Source organism: Dipodomys merriami, unplaced genomic scaffold (genome assembly GCF_024711535.1).
Source record: "Dipodomys merriami isolate MVZ:Mamm:240054 unplaced genomic scaffold, mDipMer1.0.p SCAF_36, whole genome shotgun sequence".
NCBI lineage: Eukaryota > Metazoa > Chordata > Mammalia > Rodentia > Heteromyidae > Dipodomys > Dipodomys merriami.
This window is the reverse complement of record NW_027205159.1, coordinates 845,259-871,136: the sequence shown is the minus strand read 5'-3', so window position 1 is coordinate 871,136 and position 25,878 is coordinate 845,259. Positions and strand designations below refer to the sequence as shown.

Here is a 25,878-nt window from a genome sequence, read left to right as displayed (position 1 = left end):
TAGCCTTGTCCACAAATTCCTTAATATTTATATACCCTTTCTCAAGAGTAATGGTTACTTGGTCCTGTTTGAATCTATTACAATGTCTCTGACTGGGAGTTCCCAACAACATAAGATGTAGTGTCTCAATGTCTGCTGGACAGCGCCACCTGGGGGAGGGGAAGGTTGCCGGGGTCTCCCTTGATTCAGCCTCTCCCTAATACATCCCTGGTGAAGGCTGCCTCTGACTACCCAGGCAGAATAAAAATCTAGGCTTACATTTTCGTGCCATCTCTACCATGTCTGTAATCACACATTCTTATTTCTCTTGCAGGTATTATCTATAAATAGCATATCATCTTCAGAGAAAATGACCAAACAGGTGAATATACAAAAATAAATACTCTGCTAAGAATCTGGAAACTGGAAAAGCAAAGGAATTGAGGAAAATTGTTCTTTGGTAATAAACCAATTGAAAGTTAGTCTTTGAAAACATATATTTCTGTCAAGAAAATGAAGTAGAACAAAGACTGTTTCATCCAAGATAAAAGTAAACTGAATCCACTAGGACATTCTGAAAGTGATATTCTTGGATCTGATTTAGGATTTCAAAAAAGACCTTTTGTCAGTTGTGGACTTGACCGCTGTCCCTGAGCTCTTCAGCTCAAGGCTAGCACTCTACCACTTGAGCCACAGCACTACTTCCGGCTTTTTCTGTTTATGTGGTGCTGAGGAATCGAACCAGGGCCTCATGCATGTAAAGCAAGCATTCTACCACTGAGCCACCTTCCTGGCCCCAAAAAGGACCTATTTTCTATCACACCTGACAAGATCTAAACTTTAAATTATGTAATTTTGCCTTTAATTTCTAATAAATTTTCTTACTTTTTGTTGTTTTTAGAAAAACAATTCACATAATTATAATTACAGCTACAGATGCCCAGGATCTGCACAGCTCTTTCACCAATGCTATGAATAACACACAAGTACAACTCCAGCTTCCTCCAGGAAAGGATACTAACAGCACCCACCTCAATGATCTCTGTTTGTGCATGCTTTGTCCAGAATGCCTGAGGAGGGGTAGTAACACTCACTGCTACAAAACTATTTGGTTTTCGATCTAGCGATGGAGTATTCAACTCACTGCAAGCTATAAAAGGAAGATGGGAAAGAAATGTCAATTGTTTTAGAACAGGCTCTACTTAGTTATCAGCTCCAAACAAAATAAAACAAAAGTAACACTCAAAAGGATCAGATGATCAATCTGTCAATTGTTGTTGCAGAGAAGTAATTTTAAAAACTTCCTCCTTTTACTTCACAAGACAGTGGGACAATCAGTACAGGAGAAGGCTGCATCTTTAAGGATGGCTTTCCATGTCCTAGGAATGGAATACAGAACTGGCAATCTCAGACAGGACTGACTGTATACCCTACAACTGGACCTTAATAACTAATGGAATTCTACCAAACTAAGCCTAGGGATCACAAAGTCTAAGACAGCTCTACATGTCTGTGACCTACAGATAATACAGCTGAGTGTTTGGTGTCCCACAAGCTTTAGTGCGTGGTTGGATGAATGCTAAAATAAATTTAAATTTTTACAGCAAAATAAAGCTTTAAAAAGGTAATTCAAGTTATTCTCCTTCTAAAATTGATATCAAATGCAAAGTTAATAAAAGCTACTTTTCAGAACTAACAATACCTTGTAGAACCAGTTCAGTTAGGAAAATGCATCAAATTTTGAAACAGATTACAAGTCTAAGATATTTCTATCACAGAAGTGTCTCTAGAAAAAAATTATTACATTTCACTAACACACTCCCTAATTACAAAAGGCACTATAAAAAAACAAAACCCACTTTCATTAAACTATGAATGTCATCAATTATAAGAAGCTTCCTTATTAAAGAGCCTGGGGCTAACACAACTTTCATTTTTATTGTTTCATTCTTTCAGCTTTTATTGTTTCAAAATATCTTTACTGTACCAGAATTTCTAAGGATATTTCCTCTAAGTAATTATTTTCTGTAAGACTTTTAAATATATTGTCTCTAGATTTCTATCTGTTCTTTTATAAAACCACAAGTCAGTCTAAAATTAGTGCTACTAGAAGGGTGTGTGTGTGTGTGTGTGTGTGTGTGTGTGTGTGTGTGTGTGTGTGTGTGTGTGTGTGTGTGTGTGTGTGTGTGTGTGTGTGTGTGTGTGTGTGTGTGTGTGTGTGTGTGTGTGTGTGTGTGTGTGTGTGTGTGTGTGTGTGTGTGTGTGTGTGTGTGTTTAGTGCTACTAGAAGGGTGTGTGTGTGTGTGTGTGTATGTGTGTGTGTTTCCTGTTTCACTATGTAGTATCTAGGAACATCTGATTAACTTTTCTGGTTCTTTGTTTCTTCTTGACCACAAAATTAATTAAATTAATGCATTAGATAGTCTCATGTTTATTTTATTGTTTCCTCTTTCTATTTGTCTCCCCTGCCTCACCTTCCCTTCCTCCCTCTCCATTTTTTTATTAACTTGTATCTAAAAATCATCAGATTTCTTGTGTCAGGAAGAACAACAAAGGAGGGGGTAACAATGCCCAACAAGAAATGTACTCACTACCTTACTCATGTAACTGTAACCCCTCTGTACAGCATCTTTACAATAGATCCATACAGATTTTTTTTTTTTTTTTTTTTTTTTTTTTGTCGGTCGTGGGGCTTGAACTCTGGGCCTGGGCGCTGTCCCTCAGCTCTTCAGCTCAAGGCGAGCGCTCTACCACTTAAGCTACAGCACCACTTCCGGTTTTCTGGTGGTTTATTGGAGATAGGAGTCTCACGGTCTTTCTTGCCCGGGCTGGCTTTGAACCGCGATCCTCAGATCTCAGCCTCCTGAGTAGCTAGGATTACAGGCGTGAGCCACCAGCGCCCGGCTTCCATACAGATTTTTAACTTGTTATTTTTTTTAAATTTAATTTTATTTTATTTGTGAACATACTGTACAGAGGAGTTACAATTACATGGGCAGGATAATGCGTATATTTCTTACCAAGCATTGCAGCCTCCTCCTTTGTTTACCCTTCACATCCCTTCCCAGCCTCCCCCCTCCCCCCCAATCCCAATCCTTCTCGTTCCCCCCCCTTCTCCCCCCCCCCCCCCGCACCAACGTTGTAAAGCTCGTTTTGGACATGACAACTTGTACTTCTCATTGTTGCAACAGGTCTACCTGTATCCTTAAACAACTGGTTTTCCCCCATCTCCTCCACAAGTTATACTGACATCAAATAGAGTGAAAGCAGGGGTTATACTGTGGGGGAGGGACATACAAAGCAACAAAGAGATAATCTTATAAATGCGTTAGAAACACATGCATGAAAGAAAAAAACATTAAAATACACATCTAAGGGTTCATTTTCCTGACATCACATTATCTGACCTTTTCTGCTTGACTCATACATATACTAGATATTACAAATAAGGGAAACCATGGGACCTATGTTTCTTTGGACCTGGCTTACTTCACTTAATATAATTTTTTCCAAGTTTTTCCATTTCCTAACAAATGGGGCAATGTCATTCTTTCTGATGGAGGCATAGAATTCCATTGTGTATATATACCACATTTTCTTGATCCATTCATCTACTGAGGGGCTTCTGGGTTGGTTCCAGATCTTAGCTATGGTAAATAATGCTGCAATAAACATAGTTGTGCTGGTAGCTTTAGTATGGTCTTGTTTGTAAACATTTGGGTAAATGCCCAAAAGTGGGATTGCTGGGTCATAGGGGAGTTCTATGTGAAGTCTTTTGAGGAACCTCCATACTGCTTTCCAAAGTGGTTGAACAAGTTTACATTCCCACCAACAATGAAGTAAGGTTCCTTTCTGTCCACATCCCCTCCAGCATCTGTTGTTGTTAGAGTTCTTGATTTTTGCTGTTCTAACTGGAGTGAGGTGATATCTCAATGTTGTTTTGATTTGCATTTCTTTTATGGCTAGGGATGTTGAACATTTCTTCATGTGTCTATTGGCCATCCTTCTTTCTTCTTCAGAGAAGTTTCTCTTTAAGTCTTTCGCCCACTTATTTATTGGGCAGTTGTTTCTTTGAGGATTTGTTGTTGGGGGTTAATTTTTTGAGTTCCAAGTATATTTTAGATATGAGACCCTTGTCCGTTGTATGGCTAGTAAAGATCTTCTCCCAATCCGTGGGCTTTCTATTGATCTTGCTAGCTATGTCATTTGCCCTGCAGAAGCTCTGCAACTTTATACAATCCGATTTGTCCAACCTTTCTTTGATTTGTTGTGTTTCCGGGTCTCTATTCAGAAAATTTCGGCCTGAGCCAAGGAGACCTAGGGTTTCTCCTATTCCATCCTGTAATGTTTTCAGAATGTCTGCTTTGAGTTCAAGGTCTTTGATCCATTTGGAGTTGATTCTGGTGCAGGGTGATATATAAGGATCTAGCTTAAGTTTTCTACATGTAGTTAACCAATTTTGCCAGCACCATTTACTGAAGAGGTTGTCTTTCTTCCATTCTATTGTTTTAGCTCCCTTATCGAAGATTAGATGGCTATAGGTCTGTAGGTTCATTTCTGGGTTTTCAATTCTATTCCATTGGTCCTGAGGTCTGTTCTTATGCCAATACCAAGCTGTTTTGATTACTATGGCTTTATAGTAGAGTTTGAAATTTGGTATTGATATTCCTCCAGCAGTGTTCTTTCCATTGAGGAGCGTTTTTGCTATTCGTGGTCTTTTATTGTTCCATATGAATTTTTGGATTGCCTCTTCTATTTCCTTGAAGAATGAGGTTGGAATTTTGATAGGTATTGCGTTGAATTTGTAGATAGCCTTGGGAAGTATTGCCATTTTCACGATGTTAATCTTTCCAATCCAGGAGCATGGGAGGTTTTGCCATTTTTTAAGTTCTGTGTTGATTTCCTTTTTCAAGATTTTAAAGTTTTCATCATAGAGGTCCTTCAATTCTTTAGTTAAGTTAATTCCTAGGTTCTTGTTATTTTTTTTAATTCAAAGTATTTATTTGATCCTTTTATGGTTTCAAGTTCTCCAGTGAAATAGTCAATATCTATTTTTAGTTTTTGTGCTGGTCCTGAAGCTTGAACTCTGGGCCTGGTCACTGTCCCTGAATTTTTTTTGCTCAAGGCTAGCACTTTACCACTTGAACTACAGCTCCAATTCTAGCCTTTTTGGTGGTTCACTGGAGGTAAGAGTCTAATGAGCTTTCCTGCGCAGGATGGCTTTGAACCACAATCATCAAATCTCAATCTCTTAAGTAGCTAGGATGACAGGTGTGAGTCACCAGTGCCCCACTGATATCTTTATTTCCCTTTAGCACAACGTTACAGACTGTATGTACCTCTCCCCCCCAAAAAAATACATTAAAATCTTAACTCTCAATGTGATAATATTAGGAAGTAAGGCCTCAGGGACAAGTAGGTCATCAAAGTAGACGTCTCATGATGGGATTGATGCCTTTAAAGAAGAAACAAGAGTACTTGCTCCCTCTGTTCTGCTCTCTGCAACATGTGGATACAACATGACAGCTATCTGCAAAGACAGCAAGCCAGCTCTCACTAGATAGTATATCTGCTGGCACCTTGACCTTGAATTCCCAGACTCCAGAACTGTGAGAAATAAATTTCTGCTGTTGAAGCTACCCCATCTATAATATTCTGTTACAGTAGCCCACACATTACAACACAGAAAATAGTTATTTTAGCATCTGGAGCTAAATTAACTCTAATATCCAGAGCACCCTTTGCATTTGTACTGCTTGTTATTTCTCTTCATGTTTCTTATCTCCTCATAGTTCTAAGAATTTATAGATCTGTGCTTAATAGAACACTTGAAAAACTGTTTAGTCAGGTACCAGGTGCTTGCATCTCAGGAAGCTGAGACCTGGAAGATCACAGTTCAAAGCCAAACTGGGCAAAAAATTCTGTGAGACTCCACCTCCAATTAACCAGAAAAGAGAGGAAAGAAAAAAAAGCCAGGTTGTTTAGTGTGGCTTAAGTGGGAGAGCACAGCTGAGCAAGGAACTTGAGCAAACGAAAAGCCCTGAGTTTGATCCCAGTACCAAGGGGGAAAAAAAGTTTTTGGAAACTAGATGAGGCCTAGACTGATGCTGTCTTTCTCCTGGTTCTAAGCAGTTCTGGCACTCCAGGGTACCTTCATTTATTTCAAGACTAGGATAACTTGAAGTCCCTATGATCATCTGATTCTTCTTCCCTCTATTCTAAAAGTGCACCCTTCTGGATTTTAAATATATGGGAAAGTTGAGGCATCAATTATTGTAATCTTATGAAACAATGCTTTTAGTACTGTACAATTACTTTAGTTCTGAGAGGCTGTTTAAAGCACTGCTCAACCTCTGGATCTTTTAGCTCACTCTTGGAAGTCACTATAAGCCCTTGAAAGAATAACTGGGCCTCCAACTACAGATCCTTTACTGTCCTATCAGCTCTCTGGAAACAAGGTCAAGGTATTCCTTAGATTTTACTTCTTTTTCTAAGCTATCCTTAAAGGTGAGATTTTATTTTTGCCTATCTGTTTTTTACTCAGAAGTATATAAGTTTTTTTCTTTCTGAGAACTCTGAACTTTCACAAGAAGATGGCTAGCTGATGGTAAACCCATTGGGTCTTAAATCTACCCTTCTCTTGGAAAAGATTCTTCTGTTACTTTGAGCCTGTTGCCCCTCTTTCTTTCTACTCTTCTGGGTCTCCTAGCAATCGAACAGTATAATGTCAGGTTGTGTCACAACTTTTCACTCACAATTTCTGGTTCTTGATGTCTTATTTTTAAGCTGTGAGAACTGTTCCTTCATTTGCCTTTGTGGATTTATAAGGTTTTTTTTTTCCATCAGATTACCATGACTTTTTTTTAATGACTACTATTAAGACATAGTCAATTACTATAAAATTCACACAATGTGTATAATTTAGGAGTTTATAGTCATGTAACCATTACCACTACCTACACTTACTTAACATTAATGCTTCAAAAGAAAAATCCATGTCCATTAACAATATTCATCATCTCTCGTCCCTAATCCCTTAGAAACCACTAATCTCTCTCTGTATAGATCTATCTTGTCTACTTTGGAAGTTTTATATAAATGGAATCATGCAATATATTGCCTTTTGTGTCTAGCCTTTTCCATTTGGCCTATTTTCAAGTCTCACCCATGCTATCGCAAGTTCCAGTACTTCATTCTTTTTTACTGATGAATAATGAACATATTGTGTATTGTTTATCCATTCAACTGGTAGATATTTTGATCCACAATTTGATTATTATGAATAATGCTTATGTAAACATTAGTTTTTGTGAGGACGTATGTTTATCTCTTATATTTTAAGGAAATGTTTTCTGGATATAAAATTCCTTGTACTGTCTTTTTCTTTCAGGAATTCCAACATCATCTTACTGTCTTCTAAACATAATACTTCTGGAGAGAAATACGTATTACTCCTATTGGAGATGCCTTGTGCATAGGAATTCACTTCTCTCTTGCTTGTTAAAATCTGTCTTTGGCTTTTAATGGTTTAATTATGTTGTGTCCAGCTCTGGACATGTCTCTCTGGAGTTTATCATTCTTGGAATTCATTAGGGTCTTTGGAAATACTTTCCATTTATGTGGAAAGTTTTTGGCTATTATTTCTTCAAATATTTTCTCCCCTCTCTTTTTCCTCTCCTAAAACTCCCATTAATCCTAAATTGGTATATTTGATGGTGTCCAACAAATCTTTCAAGCTGTTCTTTTTTCTTCATTGTTTTTTCCTTATGTTCTTAAGCTAAATCATCTCAACTGAACTCGTGTTTTTAAGTATACTGATTCTTTTTCTGTCTGCAGTTGAGCCCCACTTAATGAAGTTTACACTTCAGTTATATTTTTGAACTCCAGACTTTGGTTCTTTTTATTAATTCTGTTTCTTCACTGATATTCATATGACTCAATAATACTCTTCATTGATAGTGATTATTATTTACTAATTTGGTTCCTTAGAAATGATTTTGTCTTTGAGCATAGTTTTTAAATAGCTGGTTTAAAATCTTAGTCTAGAAAGACAAACATTTCCTTGAGGACACTTCTTACTATGAGTTGTTTTTGTTTTAAATTTTCCTGTGTATGACATACCATATCTCCTTGTGCCAGTCCTCGGTCTTGAACTCAGGGCATGGGTACTGTTCTTTAGCTTTTTTGCTTAAGGGTAGCATTCTGCCACTACTTGATTTACAGCTCCACTTCCAGCTATTTGGTGTTTAATTGGAGATAAGAGTCTCACAGATTTTCCTGCTCTGCTGGCCTCAAACCACAATCCTCAGATCTGTCTCTTCAGTAGAGCTAGGGTTAGAGGTGTGTCACCAACACTGGTGGACCTTTGATATTTTGTGATAAAGCTTTTGCTAGGAATCTCTGTGTGCACATCGGGGCATATGGTCAATGTTCAGGCAGGCGGGTTATAACTGATTGTCTTCGCTGCCGGCTTATGCTAAGCCTAAAGGTGGATTTCTTATAGCATTTTCAGGTCTTCCCTGAGAACATACATAGCCCTGAACATGAGTACAGCCCCATACATGTGCTGGCATCCATGAACATATTAGAGATTTCCAAAGCTTCTGGTGGAATACCATTTTCACCTTTCTTTTTAAGTTGTGGAGTTGTGGTTATTGCCCTTTTTGAAAGGAGAAGTTTGTTTCTTATTTGCCTCAAGTGTTAATACTGACACAATTAGCTGCAAAGTTGTAGGTTTTTTTCCTTTAATGCCAATGATTTGTTGTTGTTAGATACAGTGTTAGACAACAAACGAGGGCCTCACTCATAATAAACATAATAAACAAATTGCTGAGCTACACCCTCAGCCCTGATCACTGTTTTTTATAAACACATTTGGGAAAAAAAATCTGTTCCCAGTGAGTATTTCCTGAACTAGGGCAAATAAGACCAAATCCTACAAGTGAGGTTTTTAGGGAATAGTCAGGCCATCAAATAATGATAATTCCCTAAGAATGAGGCTTTGTAGGATATCTCTATTCTGTCTCCCAGTGATTTCTAGGCTACTGGTTTTCACTGAGATTTCAGGTGATCAAAGGCTAGAAAGACAAATACCATTTTAAAGACCAATGGTCCCAAACCTAGTTTCCAATTACCTGTAACCTTTCTACAAGTGACATTTTCTCCTGGTTTCATTCATCTGCCCCTAGCCTACCTAAGTCTCACTCCATGTTTAATTACTAGCCAAATGCTAACTAATAAGTCTCCCACATTTTTCTTTCACCTAGTATGTTCTATATCAATGTACATGTGTAGCCTCCTGACTAGAGGCATATGCCTGTCAGAATAAGGATGACAGCAAAGTTAAGGAGTAGAAGCTTGTTGGTCAAATAAGACAAACTTTTTGTCTGGCCACTTATCTCTAATTTAATGTGTTGATGTATCTGACCCCAGAGAAGGACTAGAGTTGAGTCTTGGGAATAAGGTCCTCTGCAGTCAGCTTACTATCTAGAAACAAATTATCCAAGTCTTCCTTAGGGAATGGAGTTTGATTGCTTTCATCTTTGTCTCTGGAGCAAGCAGTAGAGCTCCTACATAGCAATGAGAAAAGTGGTTATACGAGGTCCCGTGGCAGCTTGAAGCTATCCTACTGATTTGGCACTGTTGTACTAAAGCCTCAGTTACTTAACTCCTCATAGGTACCTCTTTTATGCCACTCTACCTCATGGACATTATTGCCAGGCTACCAGTCAATCCTGATCATTACCAAGGTTCAAGGGTTGGGAAGGAAGAAGAGCAGGGGGTAGTGTGAACTCTAGAAGATAAGGTCTCCAGACTCCTAAGTAGAACTCAGCAATGTCATGAACCCTGCATGGTAAAATCCTCTCATTTGATCCTGAGAGGGATAGCACATAGATGTCATCTTCTTCTTCTACAGAGGGGAATCTAAGGGCTAGAGAGCTAAACCTTTTTTTGGGTGGTGAGGGGCGGGGGGGGGGGTTACTTGTACACACTGAGGTTAAACTCTGGCCTTGTGCTCTCACTCGGCTTTTTCGCTCATGACTAGTTCTGTACCACTTTAACCACAACTCCAGCCCAGCTTTTTTTGCTGGTTAATTAGAGAAAGAGTTTCTTGATTTTTTTTTTCTCTATACTGGCTTTGAGCCTTGATTGTAAGCAGCTACAATCATGAGTGGGCCACTGGTGCCTGATTAGAAAGCTAAATTCTTACCATCAGAGAGCACAAAGCTGAGTAAGAAGCCCATTTTTCCCAATCTTTCCTCAAGAATAAAGCAGGCTCTCTGGTGGCTCTGGGTAGGCTCACTGGCCACTGCAGAGCTAAAAGGAAAGTAGGCCCGTTGAAGAAACAGGAGCTCTGTGGGCTCTGTGTCCTTCAAGGTTCTGTCCTGCCCACAGGAAGTTCACAGCCGCATCTTCTCAGAAATACTTCAGCAGTAGCAGCATCAAGTTGTCAGAGACAAACTCATACCAATGGTAGGGTTTACGTTTTTCCTCTTAAACAGCATATTTTTTAAACAAAAGCAAAAGTAAGGTACCTACCTAAGCTGAATTCTAAAATGGGTTCATCTGGATCTTGTATATTTCCTAAAGAAAACAGAAACAACAGAATTTCATTCTCAATAAACTTTTTTCTACTTTGTTTTTAGTGCAAAAAAAAACAACAACTCTACTTTATTCCTCTCCCACTCCAAATTACAACAGGCTTTCACGTATTTTTAATCTGTTTTTTCTTTCTTTCTTTCTTTTTTTTGAGGCAGGTTCTCCCTATGTAACCCACACTCTCCAGAACTCACTCTTTAGTTAAGGCTGGTCTTGAGTTCACAATCTTCCACCCTTAGCCTCCCAAATGCTGGGATTACAATCATACACAACCATACTCAGCTTGACTTCTACATTTTCAACATATTGCTTCTGAGATTCCAAAGATGTCTCAGACCCAAAGAACAAACCCATTCCTTCTCAGTTCTACAGGCCTTACAGTATGGAGGGCTTTTTTCACACAGGTACTGTGGATATTCCTGTATCACCTATTGGCAGGTAAGTCCAGAAGTGCTCACCTAAACTAACTAGCTGCAATCAGATTCCAACACACCAGTTTGCAGAAAGAGAGCGGCTTTCCTCTCCCAATTTTCTAGTTCAACTAGTAGGATGCCACATCAGGGCATGCTGCTTCTATCTGTCCACTGGGTAATCCAGGCTAGACCCTCCGAGGATTGCTATAGTGTAGAACTTTCATGCTGAGAGCTTGTACCAGGAGCCTGGTACAGGTCCTGTGAGGCTCACCTGCCAGAGAGAGGCCCAGCATGTCAGCTGCCACATCAATAGTGGATGCACGCTGCATTGCACGGGCCCTGGCACCATGGCGAGGGCTGTGCTCTCTTGCTGTCATGATGTCATTGGTGATGATGTGTTTCTTGCTTCTGGGTCAAACCACATCAGATTCCCTGGCAAGTGCTGTTAGCAAACCCAAGTTTCCTAAGGTGGAAGTAACCCTACAAAATAGAATCAAATACTGGTAAGAAGCCAAGGATGATGACTGATAACACTGTATTCCCATAAAGAAAAAAATGTGACCTAATATGGGCAAGATGCTGTGACCATGGTCTTTTGGCAAGAAACTGGGGTGGACTGTCTGCCACTCTGCCCCTTTTTGTTGCTTCTTCTTCCTCACTCCCCAACATAGTATGCCTGTGGGAATCTCATAAAGCAATCGTGCCTTACCTACGACACTTAAGTGATAGCCTAAATGTAATCATAAAATATGATTTTTTTGAGATTTTTGTTTTACTATGCTCTTCTTTTGGCTAGTCTTAAAAATTTTTTTGCAACTTTAAATGAATTCATCACAATCTCTGACAGGAGGACAAGACGTGCATGAAGACATGTGCTGCCCACAGGTACCCCAGCATGGCAGAACACCGCAGAGATAAAGCTCATGTTCCTAACCTGCCTGTTCTTCCCTGAGCTACACAAATTTCCTATGTATAGAAGTCTCATGCTATAATTCCTGCAAAATGTCAAGTGAAGGCACCTAATTGAAGGGGAAGTACTAAGAAAGGGAGGGCATAGTGGGCAAAATAGTATTGAAATCTGAGTTACACTGAGGTTGTCTTGGTGTAGACAGCGCTCTCAGAAGTAGGTTAAGCACTAATAGAGAAGTTTCAGGTTTGTCCAATCCTGTGTCCTAAAACTCCTGATGGCTCTAGAAGGAACCAATCTTTACAGGTTAAGATAACAGAGACATTAAAAACACCATCTCAAAGGTCTCTGTATATCCAGAATCACCCCAATCTTCTCCAGGAAAGTTCACAGCTCTGTGCTTGAAGAATCTGGGCTATGGCTCTTAAGTCAGTTGATCAAGTAACTTACTGGACATTCCTGCTCCAGGACCATGTGGCATTTCTTCATAGTAGCATGTCCAAATTTATCATCTACAAACAGAAAAGCATAAACTTGATAAGCTGACCAAACATGAAGTTCTCAAAAACACAATGTCTAAAAAAGGTGTGGAGCCAAGAACTACTACTCTATGTTCATTGGAATGCTACAACTTCATCCAACTTTTGGCTCAAACCCAAAAGAATGATAAAGTAGCTATCTGCTCTTTTCTAGCTCTTTCTCAGCTCTTTCCTTCTCTTCTCTTTCCCAGCTTTCTTCTCTTTCCTAGCTATCTCTTTCCCACCTTTCCCAGACACTCTCTTTTCAAGCTCTTTTCTCTCTTTTCTAGCTCTTTTCTCTTTTCCCAGCTCTCTCAGCTCTCTTTCCCAGGCCTTTCCCCACCACGTGGAGGACCAAGATGGCCTGGTGCCAGCCAGAACGATGAATAAACCTACCCCTTACCCGAAAAAAAAAAAAAAAAAAGAATGATAAAGTACACAGTCATCTTCCCTACTTCAGGGTGATTGTTAAGAGAGCATGTTTCTGCTCTAAAGAAACATGTTAACAGATGAGGAAGGTTTAGGGAAAACAAGGTGAAGCAGAGACCTAGCTTTTCCACTCACAAAACTTTGCTTTCTGCAAAGACAAATGTGTAATAATAGGAAGTGCTCTACAGGCTCTGCGAGTACCCCACACACTGCCACTCTGCCTGGGAGACCAGGTGCATTCCTTCAGAGAAGAATACTCAGGCCCCATTCCCACTCAATCGCAGACACATACACATACACACACACACACACACACACACACACACACACACACACACACACACACACACACGCATGCACACACACACGCACGCACGCACGCACGCACGCACGCACGCACGCACGTAAAACTAGGAAAGCACCTGAAATACTAAAAAGTGCATTTTAGCTGGGCAATGAAGGCTCATACCCATAACCCTTACTATTCAGGAAGCTGAAATCTGAGGATCGTTGTTCTAAAGCTAGCCAGGCAGAAAAATTTGTGAGATTCCTATCTCCAGTTAACTGCTCAGAAAATGTCAGAAGAGGAGCTGTGGCTCAACTGGCAGAGAACTAGACTCAAGAAGAAAACAAAATAAAACAAAACAAAAACTCAGGATAGTGCCCAGGCCCTGAGTTCAAGCCCCAGGGCTGGCACCCCCCCCAAAAAAGGTGCATTTTAAGGTAATGCTGGCACAAATTAACAAAAATCTCACTGGTAATTCAACTGGAAAATGGTAAGAATTCTGGAGAGAAATATACATGTTAATATTCTTTTAAAAAGAGGCCAAATTCTATAATAAAGCAATTCTAAATATACTTATCTTCACATAAATTAGTCCTCTAATTGATGCTGGTCTCTTCTTCTAATAAAAATACACATTGCTGGCAGCCATGAGGAAAACTATATAGAGCTCTCCTTTATTTATAATAATATTTTAGAAGCGTGACCACTGTGGATACCTGCAGACTCTACTCAAGCTGCCGACAGATATGAGCTGATGAACTGGTGAACTGAACAACTCAGGGTGCACCCACTAATAGAAATGCATCTTAACTTGACCATAAAACACAGAGAATCTGTACTGCAATGATGATCATGACAGTAAGATACTAAAGACAATCTAAATGTTCATCAATAGTAGATGGATGGAACACCACAGATGAACCTTAGAAACAATGTCATGGGAAAAGCCAGACATAGAAGACCCCGTTCTAGGCAAGTCTGCCTGTGGGAAGTGCAGGCAGAGACCAAACAAGTCTGTAATATGAGAAATGAGGAGAATGGTATTGTGCAGAACTGGGTACACAAGAAGGTTCCTGGATCCAGAAATGTTCTAGAACTGAGTGCTAGGTCTAGGAGTGACTCTGCTGCCTGAAAACGTATTGAGCTGTAGACTAGAGGTTTTTGTAGCTCAACAAAAAGTACACTATTTGCTGAACTTTGATTTTGCCTAAGGAATTACAGTATTTGAGATCACCCTTGAATCTACCATATTTCAGTTAACACATTATATACACTTGTATACTAAGAAGTGGGTACTCAAAAGGATGAAGTCAAGGGGAAAGGGATAGATGAATGAACAGAAGAAGGAGAAAATGTAGTCAAGAATCCAATGTGTGGGCTGGGAAGGTGGCTCAGTGGTAGAGTGCTTGCCTTGCATCCATGAGGCCCTGGGTTCGATTCCTCAGCACCACATAAGCAGAAAAAAAAAAAAAGAATCCAATGTGTATCCTACAAAATTAGTTATGGAAGGGCTGGGTAGGGGAATGATGGATGAGACTGTTTAAAGGGGTAACGCTGATCTAGATATATTGTATTCATGAATTGCTTTGTTAAATGGCAACTCCTTAGTACAACTACTTAAAAGTAATAAAAATAACATATGTTGAATTCTTCTGATGACTATAATAAAGTCAATGTTGCATAAACAACTATGTGGCAGTTCTGCATATTTTTAAAATAAAATATCCTTCCTATGCTCTGGTGACACCCATTGAAAGACATGTCAGAATGAAAGAGCTTGCAGGAGGACCACATGACATGCTGGTCAGTTCCAGAGTGTGATCATGGGGATGGTTTCCTGTCTTCCCAATGTTACCCTCATGTTTTCCAGAAGGCTGAACCCATTCTGGGCAGCAGAGGCAGAGCTGTGTGTGACTTACTGTAAGGAAGGAATTTTTGCCTCTTGGCCTCCTAACAAGTCCACACCACTTGTCTTGCTGCCCAGCTTAGCCCTGCAGTATAGGTGCCCAGTCAGCCCTTTCACTTGGAACAACAAGCGTACCATCTAAGGGGAATGACACACTTGTACCCTGAGATCCTGCTCTGGAAGAGGGAAGGGGCTCTCAACCCACCCATCTTACCTCTTGGGCTCTGCCTAATCTACTGAACTCAACTCTTCCTTCAGGAGTGCAGTTTGTATTGTAGACATCATGATATCATTAGAGATAGAAATGTTTTAAGAGAGCATCTACAGACCAATTTTGCACTGGTTCATAGGTCACAGAAACTTTTAGGTCAAAAAGATCTTAGCAACCACTACATAGTTATTTGGGACATTTAATTATAATTTGCAAATTAAGTTATGGAGACCCAGAATGAGAAGCTAATTTGCACAGCTGAACTTGATTTCCCTTTTTAGTATCATTAATTTAAGGTAATTCACCAAGGATTCCTATATTCCCAAAGTCCCTATTTTTACTCTCAGTTCTGTTTGAAGATATGAGTTCATTAGGAAGAAGAAAACCTATACTTACATGAAGGACAGAGAACGTATCAGAGTTGTTTTGAGGGCTGGAAGAAAGAAAGCAGTAACATTTCATAAAAACTCACTGTTCCAGCCGGGCACCGGTGGCTCACGCCTATAATCCTAGCTACTCAGGAGGCGAGATCTGAGGATTGTGGTTCAAAGCCAGCCCTGGCAGGAAACTCCATGAAACTCTTATCTCCAATAAACCACCAGAAAACCGGAAGTGGCTCTGTAGCTCAAGTGGTAGAGTGCTAGCCTTGAACTGAAGAGTGCAGGGACAGCGTTCAGGCCCAGAGTTCAAGTCCCATGACCGACAAAAACAAAAAACAATAAAAAAAAAAAAAAAACCCTCACTGTTCCTTTCCCTACTCTATGGATACAGGTTGTCTAAGGGATAGCAAATGCTGAATTCCTACCTTCCCCTACTCTATGGATACAGGTTGTCCAAGGGATAGCAAATGCTGAGTTCCTACATGGCAATGGCCATGGTGGCAGAGGAAAGCTTTGAGAGCAGAGAGGTATTAGAATTCATATAGAGAATGGGGTTCACGAGGGGTAGAGAAGCATCTTCTAAGCCAATCTGGTAAAGATTTGCCTGCCTTCTTCTTCCATGGTATCTCAGGCTAGGAAGGAGTTCAGAAGGCCCCGGTGCCTCAGCAATCTTTTAGGGGCTGCTGAGCTAGAACTAGGAAGGAGGATGAACCATGAGCACTCTATTTTGGGCCATTTTACAAATTGGCATTCTCCCTTTTGATCCATCTTATACACTGATATTCTTCTGAAAATAACTGCATAGCTGAGAGCATGGAAGTACAGGCAGTTTTATCAAGGTCATATGGAAGTGAAAAATGAAATATTCAAATCAAAGCAAAGCAAAAAGCCCAAATAGGAACCCAATCCTATTCCCCTCAGTCCCATTGCTGGCCCTGTGTCTGCAAATAGACTAAGAAGCTTCCTCATACCTCAGCTCTCCACACACAAAGGCCAGAGAAAGTATCATGAAAGTCCTGAATGAGTCAGTGTGAGTAGCAATCCTGGAAGGATAACTTACTTTAAAAGGGAGAAAGAAAAGGAATTTTCTCTCCAAACTCCAAATCTAGGATAGTTAAAATCACAGATCAATGAAGTATCTGTCACAGCACTCTCTAACACCAAAAATTACTGTAATAACCGAAAAAAGATAAGTGTCCCTTTTTTGCATGAAGCCTTTCTTTTATATATTTTTTTAAATTGTGAAAATACCGTAGAGAGGGGTTACAATTTGCGTGAAGCCTTTTTTGTGACAAATCTTTCCTTACAAGGACTCCCCTAACAGACAAGCTCTCTATACTTCACTTCTTTGTGTGGCCATGTAAGATCATCAGGGAACTTGTGTCTTGAAAGGGATAGAATTAAACTCTTTACTCCTTCTATATCTTCCCAGATGTCCAATTCAAGCCACACAGAATAGGTGTCTAACACATACCTGTTGAGTTAAAAAAAAAAATCACCACTACCTGGACTTACCTATGTCTGAGTTATCCTGCCATTCTTAGGAATGCAGAGAAGTGCTATTCCCTATCCTCTTCCCACATACAACATATAAAAGCTTAATCTGAGTGAGAAATAAGAAGTAACTAGCTTAGTATATGAAGACACGGCTATGGTTTGGGAAGTTTTGTTCTTTAGCATCAATGTTAGTTAAAAGTCTGGCCCATAACGAAGCACTCAGTAAGTGGCTATAATGAATACAACTGATGCATTCTGCACACTGTTTGAGGGGAATGTTCCTTGTTCTGTGAATAAGGTATAACTAGTTCATGAGAAAAGAGCTCACAGGTAGTAAAGGGAGTTTGAAGAGGCTCTAGGATTATAGGAATAACACAGAGAAGGAAAAAAAATCCCATTTTAGTGGGAGATCAACCAGACAAATCTTTTGCCCCATGAGAGAAGTAGGAGAGAAGAAAAAATAAAGCCTCAATTTCTCCTACAATCCTTTCATAACACAGAACACACTGGCAACTCCACATTAATGGGGGTACCTTCCTACATACCAAGTAATCATTTCTTTAGCAGTCTCTAATAGATATCAGCTGTTTAGTCTTCTAATTCAACATAATTCTGATACTATCTACCTAGAAATGAAGCCAGATCCCACAAGTTGAGAGCTCGGTCCAACAAGAATTCCCCCATTTAAGATGCCAATCACAAACACAGACTATCACTCACACTTCTGGCCCACCAGCTACAAATCGGGAGCTCCCATGACCACCTCTCCTTTAATTCACTTAATTTTCTAGAGTACTCACAGAACTCAGAGAAACATCTGCTTACATTTACTGATTTGCTTATAGAAAGGGTATTAGAGAGAATACAGATAAGCAGCCAGATGGATGAGATTTGTAAGATAAGGCATGTGGGAGGGCATGGCACCCTCTAGAAAGCTCCTCTAGATGTTCATCTATCTAAAAACTCTCAGAATTCAATAGCTTTCTGTTTTTAATGGAAGACTCATTAAATAGGTATGGTTCATTAAGTCACTGACCATCAGTTAATCAAAGTGACAAGTTCCAAATGTCTAATAACAAATTTGGTTCCTTGGCAATCATCCTGACTCAGACTATCTAGGAGTCTCCAGTCCCAACCATCTCATTAGTACACAATAGATATGTTTCATTCTGGACATTTCAGGGGGGTTAGGAGTTAAAGTCAAGAGTGAGAATACAAAGATCAAATATATATATATATATATATATATATATATATATATATATTCTCTCTCTCTCTCTCTCTCTCTCTCTCTCTCTCTCTATATATATATATATATATATATATATATATATATATATATACTCTATATATATGTACTCTAACTCCAGATCAGGCTCAGAACACCCATAAAACATCTCCTAATCCTCTCCTATCCCAAACTTGCACTGAGATATGAACCTCATTGCTCCAGGTGCTTCAGGGTGTGAGATGGCCTTAATATTGTCAAAGTAGGTTCATCAAAGTGGTTCTTAGAACTGCCAATCCATTCAAAGAACAGAACACAAAACAAACACCATGCTCAAGAATAGCTTCTGTTTCCATGAGTTCCCCAGAGCCAACTGGGAACAGAGGCTATGCAGGACTCTATTCAACAGGGGCTGTGGAAACCACTTCAGACTCACCAATTTATTAAGACCAACAAATAAACAAAAATAACATGGGTGCAAATTCCACACTTAGGCACAAATATAGAAAGGGGTACAAGGTAGGACTCTGATGCCACAGACTGAATAGGTTCGAGCTAGAACAGTTATAGTGACAGAAATGGGCCAAGGTAAGCATGATTAGCAAATTGGAGGATCCATTCATCATAAAGGTGGTACTGGCCCAGGTGAAGGTCCATCACATCCACTGCCCCATAGGTCACATTTCACCCCAGCAATAACCAAGGTCAGTCACCAACAAAGAAACATGTGGCAGGCACCCATAGGGACCAGGAAAGCCTGACTACTGAGTATTTATATTTGGAATGAATAAATATCTCTACATGACAACACAGAAATTGAAACCCTACAAATCAAATGTTGATGCAAAGAATAGAATGGTTGTAACGAGTGTGACTAGAATGAGGAAAATACAATCCTCCTTCCTTAAACAAGGCCAATTTGAGAAAGCCACCAAGTAAAGCAAAGCAAAGCAAATGGCCAACAGTGGAGAAAACTGTCATGAGATGATGAAAAGCACAGAGGTATGGGGTGGGTATGGGAAGCAGGGGCATCAGGAAGTAGACCTAGTTATAAAGTGGCAATAAGGAGTCCTTTATTTCTATTTTGGAGAAGTCTTTTCCCAATACCTGCCTCCAAGGCAGCCCTTACCCACCCTAAAATGCATGAGAATAGTGGGATGCAAATTGGTATTTCATTTTTTCCTTTTAAACAAAAGGCAACTACCTAGCAAAGTTTTTAGTATTTTAAATAAAGTTAAAAATGTCTATCATAAAAAGCCAGGAATGCTGCCTCCCACGAAGGTTCAGGTAATAACTAGACAACAAAGACCAGATACTCCAGGACCAAGGATATGAGTGCAAAGGACCTAGAAAAGGGCACATAAAAGCCTTCATCATGCCGGGCGCTGGTGGTTCATGCCTGGAATCCTAGCTACTCAGGAGAAACATGTAAATGGGAAGCCATTCCACAGGCACTCTTTGGTGGGAGGAGCAAGCATTGGTACCACATCTACAGAAGCATGTCAAATCTTCTATCAAGTATGGCCCTGTGAATCCATTTACTCAATTGTAAAATGAGGGTATGAGTATTAGTAGAAAGAATCCATGCCCCTCTAAATAGGGGGGTGTCAGGAGAAACCGGCCTCCAGGAAAATACATTCTGTTCTGAAAAAGCAGAGTCTCACCTGTTCTGGAGAGGTCTCCGCCCTCTTCTCAATAAGCCAGGGCCCAGCTCTTCTCCATTTCTGGCACAGAGTCTCAGCCAAAAAAATACAACAGGGCCACTCTTTTTGGGGTTGTTCTCTCCCCACCCCTTTGCCCAAGGTTGCTTCCCCTCAGTAATTATTTTGCCAGTCTTATATCACTCCTTTTGCCCAGCATTCTAAAGAGAAGCCCCACCTAAATAGTTAAGATATTAACTACAAACTGAGCTTTTTTATTTATATTTAATCATTTTAATAAGCCTTTTATTGTGAAAATACTGTGCAGAGGGGTTACAGTTACATGGGGAAGGTAATGAGTACATTTCTTGTCAAGCATTGTTGCCTCCTCCTTTGTTTTTCCCCTTCCATCCCTTCCCTCCCACCTCCACAACACACTCCAAATTATGCTTCAATACATGTTCAAAGAGGTTTCAACCTAGCATGTGAATTTATGTGTATAATACATACTTTCATTAGATGTAGAGAATCCAAGACATCAGAAACAGTGATATATGTAAGAATCGTCCTTAGTCTCTAGCTTCATGCATCAACTAACACACAGTATATAAACTGTTGTAAGATTTAACTTGCAAAAAAGGTTAGGGACAGGAGGGAATAAAAGGACAAACATACTCTGGATGACTCAGCAAGTGGCTTTCTGGACCACTGTCTCATTATACCCTTTTTCCCTCTTTATTAAAGTCCTTTATACTCCCTCAGTTCCCCCAAGAGATGGTGTTCTGAGACAATAGCCCGTATGCTGGCCTTTAAATGTGATTTCTTTTTAACAAGTCTTGGCTCTGGACTATTGGCTTTCAAAAGTGAGCAATCTGGACAGTAGTCCAATAAACAGCAGGAAGGGAGAGGTGAAAGTTTAAAAGGTAGGGAGGAAAGGGAGAGGAGGAGATGTGTATGCATTTGAGCAGTGTTCAAAACACTGACAAAGACTAGGACCATGCTGCAAACATTCTAGCACTGCTAGTGCTTATAAAGGAGGAAAACAGGTACTTTAGAAAATGAAGCACAGGCCGGGTTCCGGTGACTCATGCCTGTAATCCTAGCTACTTAGGAGGCTGAGATCTGAGGATCACGGTTCAAAGCCAGCCTGGACAGGAAAAGTCCGTGAGACTCTTATCTCTAATAAAAACCACTAGAAAACTGGAAGTGGCACTGTGGCTCAAGTGGTAGAGTGCTAGCCTTGAGCTGAAGAGCTGAGGGACAGCGCCCAGGAAGCACAGGAAGACAAGAAAATGCTAGTGTTGCTTACCTTCTCACCAATAGGCACAAACCATCTCACCCAGGACCCCTCTAGTTTTCTGCTTGTGGGAGATACTAAATCTTTTACTTATTGTTTCCCACTTCCCCAGGCCTGTTCTCTGCCATATGAACAAATAGCAATGAAATGATTTAACCACATTTAATTAGCATATCTCATTAGCTTAATGAGTATAACAACTGATATAATGTAATACTCAAGCCCAGATACAAATGTTTATCTCCAGACTCTAATTCAGGAGGACAATCACTTTGTGCTTCGGTCTGTATGGGTCCCCTTAAGTTTCATGCATTGAAACTAAATGATCAATGTGTTGGTATTAACATATGGGCCTTCAGGAGGTAATCTGATCATTAGGGCTCCACTCTCATGGATGGTATTGGTGCTTTATGAAAGTGCTAGAGGGAACTAGCTAGGCCCTTGTTGCCTTTCTGTCTTCTGCCATGTGAAGGCACAAAAAAGCCTCCACTAAACATGAAATACTGGCACTTTGACTTTGGACTTCTCAGAACTATTGTTAGCTATCAGAACTAACCATTTTCTAGAACTATAATAATGTTTGACAAGAAATGTACTCATTACCTTACATATGTAACTAACCTCTCCGTACATCACCTTGACAATCAAATTAAATTTTAAAAAAATATGTGTTGTTTCTGAATTACCTAATCTCAGGTACTTTGTTATAGTAGTTCATACTGACTGGGACATCTTTGAAATGCCTATGGACATCTCTTTAAACAACAGAGCAGAGGAAGTTCTCACGAGTAGAACAAATCCAGACCATCTTCAGCTTTCTTTCCCTATCCAGGCCCCGAAGTTTTCCCATCTCAGTCGATGGCAGTTCCATCTTCTCCTTGTACCAGAAAAGAAACAAAACAGCAAGCTTACTCCTCTTCTCATACCCCAATTCTGTTAGCTCCATCATCTCCACAGATACAGACTTCAATCTGCTCAGCTGGGCTGTTGACCAGCATCCCTTCCCACAGCATCCACAATATGTCTGCAATACCAACTCTAAGGCCATGAACCATCTAGGAGCATCTTCATCCTGTCTCTACCTAGCCTCCTTGCTGGTTAGACCTTACCTAATGTGCCTTGGATCAAGCAACCATATTTTTCCTGGGAAGACAACAGGATAGTTCCCTTAGTTTCTTTATGTACGTCCTGAATCTCAGCTTCTTTGAGAATCTTGAGAGGCGCCCCAGTCTACAACTACAGCCCAGCCACTTGTGGATACTCTACAAACCATTAACCTTCAGAGAATTTTCTGAGGAAGCAGTTTGAAAACAACCTGCCCTAAAAAAAAAAAAAAAGTGCTTTAAATTGTGTGAGCAACAAAGATGCCAAGTCCTGAATATTGAGTCTAGAAGATGAGAGTGATGGATTCAAGATGGTAGATGTCATATTGAGGAGTACCAAGCAGCTTACGGATGGTAAAGAGGGAGGGGCTGCCTGGACTCCTATGCTATAAAAAACTCTCTCACCCCTCACATTTCACCCACTGTTTCTTAAATACCTACACTTTCTTGCTTCTGTACCTCATGCTGTATTGGTGTCCATAAACTGGCAATCATTTCAATGAAAAGTTGAAAGAAGGCCCATTATGAAACAGGTCTTAGAAACAGAAATATGAACAGAAAGGCTTCATCAGGAACCATGACACATGCACACACAAAAGTAGTAAAAATATGAAAGGTGGACAATCTGAGGTCACATTGGAGTTGGTGAATCCTTTTCTAAAATCTTCCCAGTTTGAACACCTAGCTTGTTGCTCTCCTTTCCAGGCAGGGCACCCAAATCCCCAGGGGCTAATACCAGGGACTCTGTAGACCTTTTCTTAGGATGAATCATTCTAGTGTTCTGATCCATTCCCTCTGACTCCAATGCATTCAACTTCATTTGTCATTTGATTACCATGTAAGTTTCCCAATAGTGCAAAGAGAATGAAAACACTGTGTGGAGACCAACAGTCCATTGTCAGGACTGCCTATTTAGTCCTTAGAGACAACGCCTACCAATGTCACTGCGGTCTTCTCTCTCCTAAAGCTGCCAATGACTCGGGACAAGAGTTATTTCTTGTTCCATTGTCAACTCAAGTCACTTGAAACACAATTAACTGAAAGTTCAGTTCCTCTGTTAGTTGGCCAGAAAGGCCTTCCAGTAAAGGCATAGAAATTTCCAGGTAAGAGTATAAAAAGACTAAACTAGCTAGCATTTCAATTAACTCCTATTTCAAAGAAGGCAAGCAGTTACCAGAACAAGAGCCAAGTGAAGAAGGAAATGTGGATTAGCTTATCTCTGAGTGTGGGTCCATAAAGATCTCACATAAAGATCCACACACTGTACTGTCACATATTCAGATGCACCTTACCCACCTAAGCACTTATTAAAGTTGGGTTCTAGGAAGACTATAGAATGTAAACCCACCACGGTTCCTCTGTGGCTGGTGGGGGTCTCCAAACTCTAACAGCAGGCTGGGTATGCCCCATTCTTTGCATGAAACAGGTCTTTCTCCTTTCATTCCTTCATTTACCCAAACCTAAGGCCTGAGCAGAGGCTCTCGGTGCCTGCTTAGATCTAACCTCCCTTAAACAGAGATGATGAGGCTCCAGACCTCCAGACACCAGGGTGGCCTCCACCTCACACTTTACTTTTCCTCTTTTCCTTCCCCTTGGGGAAGAAAGGGGCCACAGTTGTTCTTGCTTCCTCAGGACAGCTCAAAAAGAAGGGACACTCCTGGGGCAGTGATCTGGCCTCTTCCACAGCAATGCCCTGTGCCTTATCCTAATAGTACTTCCTGTGTACCCCAGGCCTATACTCTCTGGGGTTCAGCCATGAGACTGTCATGGTACTGAGGACTCTTGTCCTCCACAAAATCATACACATCAGTCCCTCTTATCTGTGGTTTCAGTTTCCAAGGTTTTAGACCAACTATAGTCTGAAGGTACTAAATTCCAGAAATATTTCATAAATTTTCAACTGCTTAACATTCTGAGAATAATGAAATCTCCAACTGTCCCCCTTGACACTATCTGGAATACAAATCATTCCTTTGTCCAGTCTCCTCTACCCCTCCTCTCAATGTATAGGCTACTTCCCTGTTAGTCACTTAAAAGCCATCTCAATTATGAGACCCACTGCATAATATCAAAGAGCATGTGTTCAAGAAATCCTTATTTTACTATAACAATTACTATATATGGTAATAGTCTATTTGTTACCATATATAGTATTTTACTATTAGTTATTGTTGTTAGTGTCTTACTATGTCTAATTTATAAATTAAGTTCTGTGATAGATTAGGAAAATCATGGTCTGGGTATACACAAGATCCCCTTCTCAAACAATAGTTTGACGCAATAGCATGCACCTGTCACCCAGGTGCTTTGGAAGCTGACATTAGCAGAACTGAAGTTCCAAGCTAGCTCACACAGAAAAGTTTGTAAGACTCCATCTAAATGGAAAAAAACTTGGGCATGATGGTGCATGCCTATCATCCTAGCAACAACAGAAAACCTAAAATAGGCAGATGATGGAACAGGCCTAACCCTGGGCAGAAAGTAAGATCTTATCTCAAAAATAACCAGTGTAAAAAAGGGCCACTCTAGGTAGCAATCTCAAGATGATGCCCCTGACTCCTTTGTAGTGTGAGCAGCCATAATTCCTCCCTCAGTCTGTAAATGTTCCTACAAGGTTTAATCAATGTCTGCTGCCAAGTTTCTCGTAATATTTCCAACTCTTTGGAGAAGGCTAGAAAGGAGGAGACCAAGGACTACCAAACCAGTCATGCTTTCTGACAGCCCCCCCCCCCCCCGGCCTCATCTGGCTTTCAGAAAGAGATATACCTTGCCTAAAAATCTTGCCTAGAATTCTCACTGGGGAGGAAGTATAACCATGACATGGCTTATAAATGCCTTCCCTGTCACTTGATTCTTTGGCTTGACCTTTAAGCATACTATAGAGCACTGAAGTTTTTGTTTGTCCATCTTTCTGTCTGTTTTTGTGGTGCTGGGAGTTAAAGCTAAGGCTTCTCACATGCTAGCCACGAGTTCTATTAATGACTGAGCTACATCCTTTGCCCAGGATAATGATATTTGGTAGAGAGCTCCCTCAAAGGCATGCTTTAGAGAAAGTTACATCCTAAAAACAAGCCTTCCTAGGCAGGCACTGGTGGCTCACGCCTATAATCCTAGCTACTCAGAGGGCTGAGCTCTGAGGATCACAGGTCAAAGCCAGCCCAGAAGAAATTCTGTTAAGACTCTTATTTGCAATTAAACATTAAAAAGCCAAAAAAAGGAGGTGTGGCCAGGAACAGGTGGCTCACACCTGTAATCCTAGCTACTGAGAAGGCTGAGATCTGAGGATTGCAGTTCAAAGCCAGCCAAGGCAGGAAAGTCCATGAGACTCATCTCCAATTACCCACGAAAAAAGCTAGAAGTGGCACTGTGGCTCAAGTGGTAGAGCACTTGCCTTGAGCTAAAGAGCTCAGGGACAGCGCCCAAAACCAGAGTTCAAACCCCACAACTGACAAAAAAAAAAAAAAAGAAAGAAAGAAAGAAAGAAA

General features: G+C 40.3%; 1 protein-coding gene across 7 annotated transcripts in view; it reads right to left on the bottom strand.

Moving 5' to 3' along the window:
• Inpp4a (inositol polyphosphate-4-phosphatase type I A) overlaps nt 1–25,878 on the bottom strand; it is a 136,376-nt gene that overhangs the window by 54,816 nt on the left and 55,682 nt on the right. For all 7 annotated transcript variants that reach the window (XM_069988480.1, XM_069988481.1, XM_069988484.1 and 4 more), the window contains exons 2-5: nt 12,349–12,410; nt 11,263–11,471; nt 10,519–10,563; nt 1,011–1,129 (exon numbers count right to left, since the gene is read on the bottom strand). In XM_069988480.1, coding sequence (XP_069844581.1) covers nt 1,011–1,129; nt 10,519–10,563; nt 11,263–11,368 — 270 coding nt within the window. In that variant the 5' untranslated portion in view covers nt 11,369–11,471; nt 12,349–12,410. The remainder of the gene's footprint in view (nt 1–1,010; nt 1,130–10,518; nt 10,564–11,262; nt 11,472–12,348; nt 12,411–25,878) is intronic.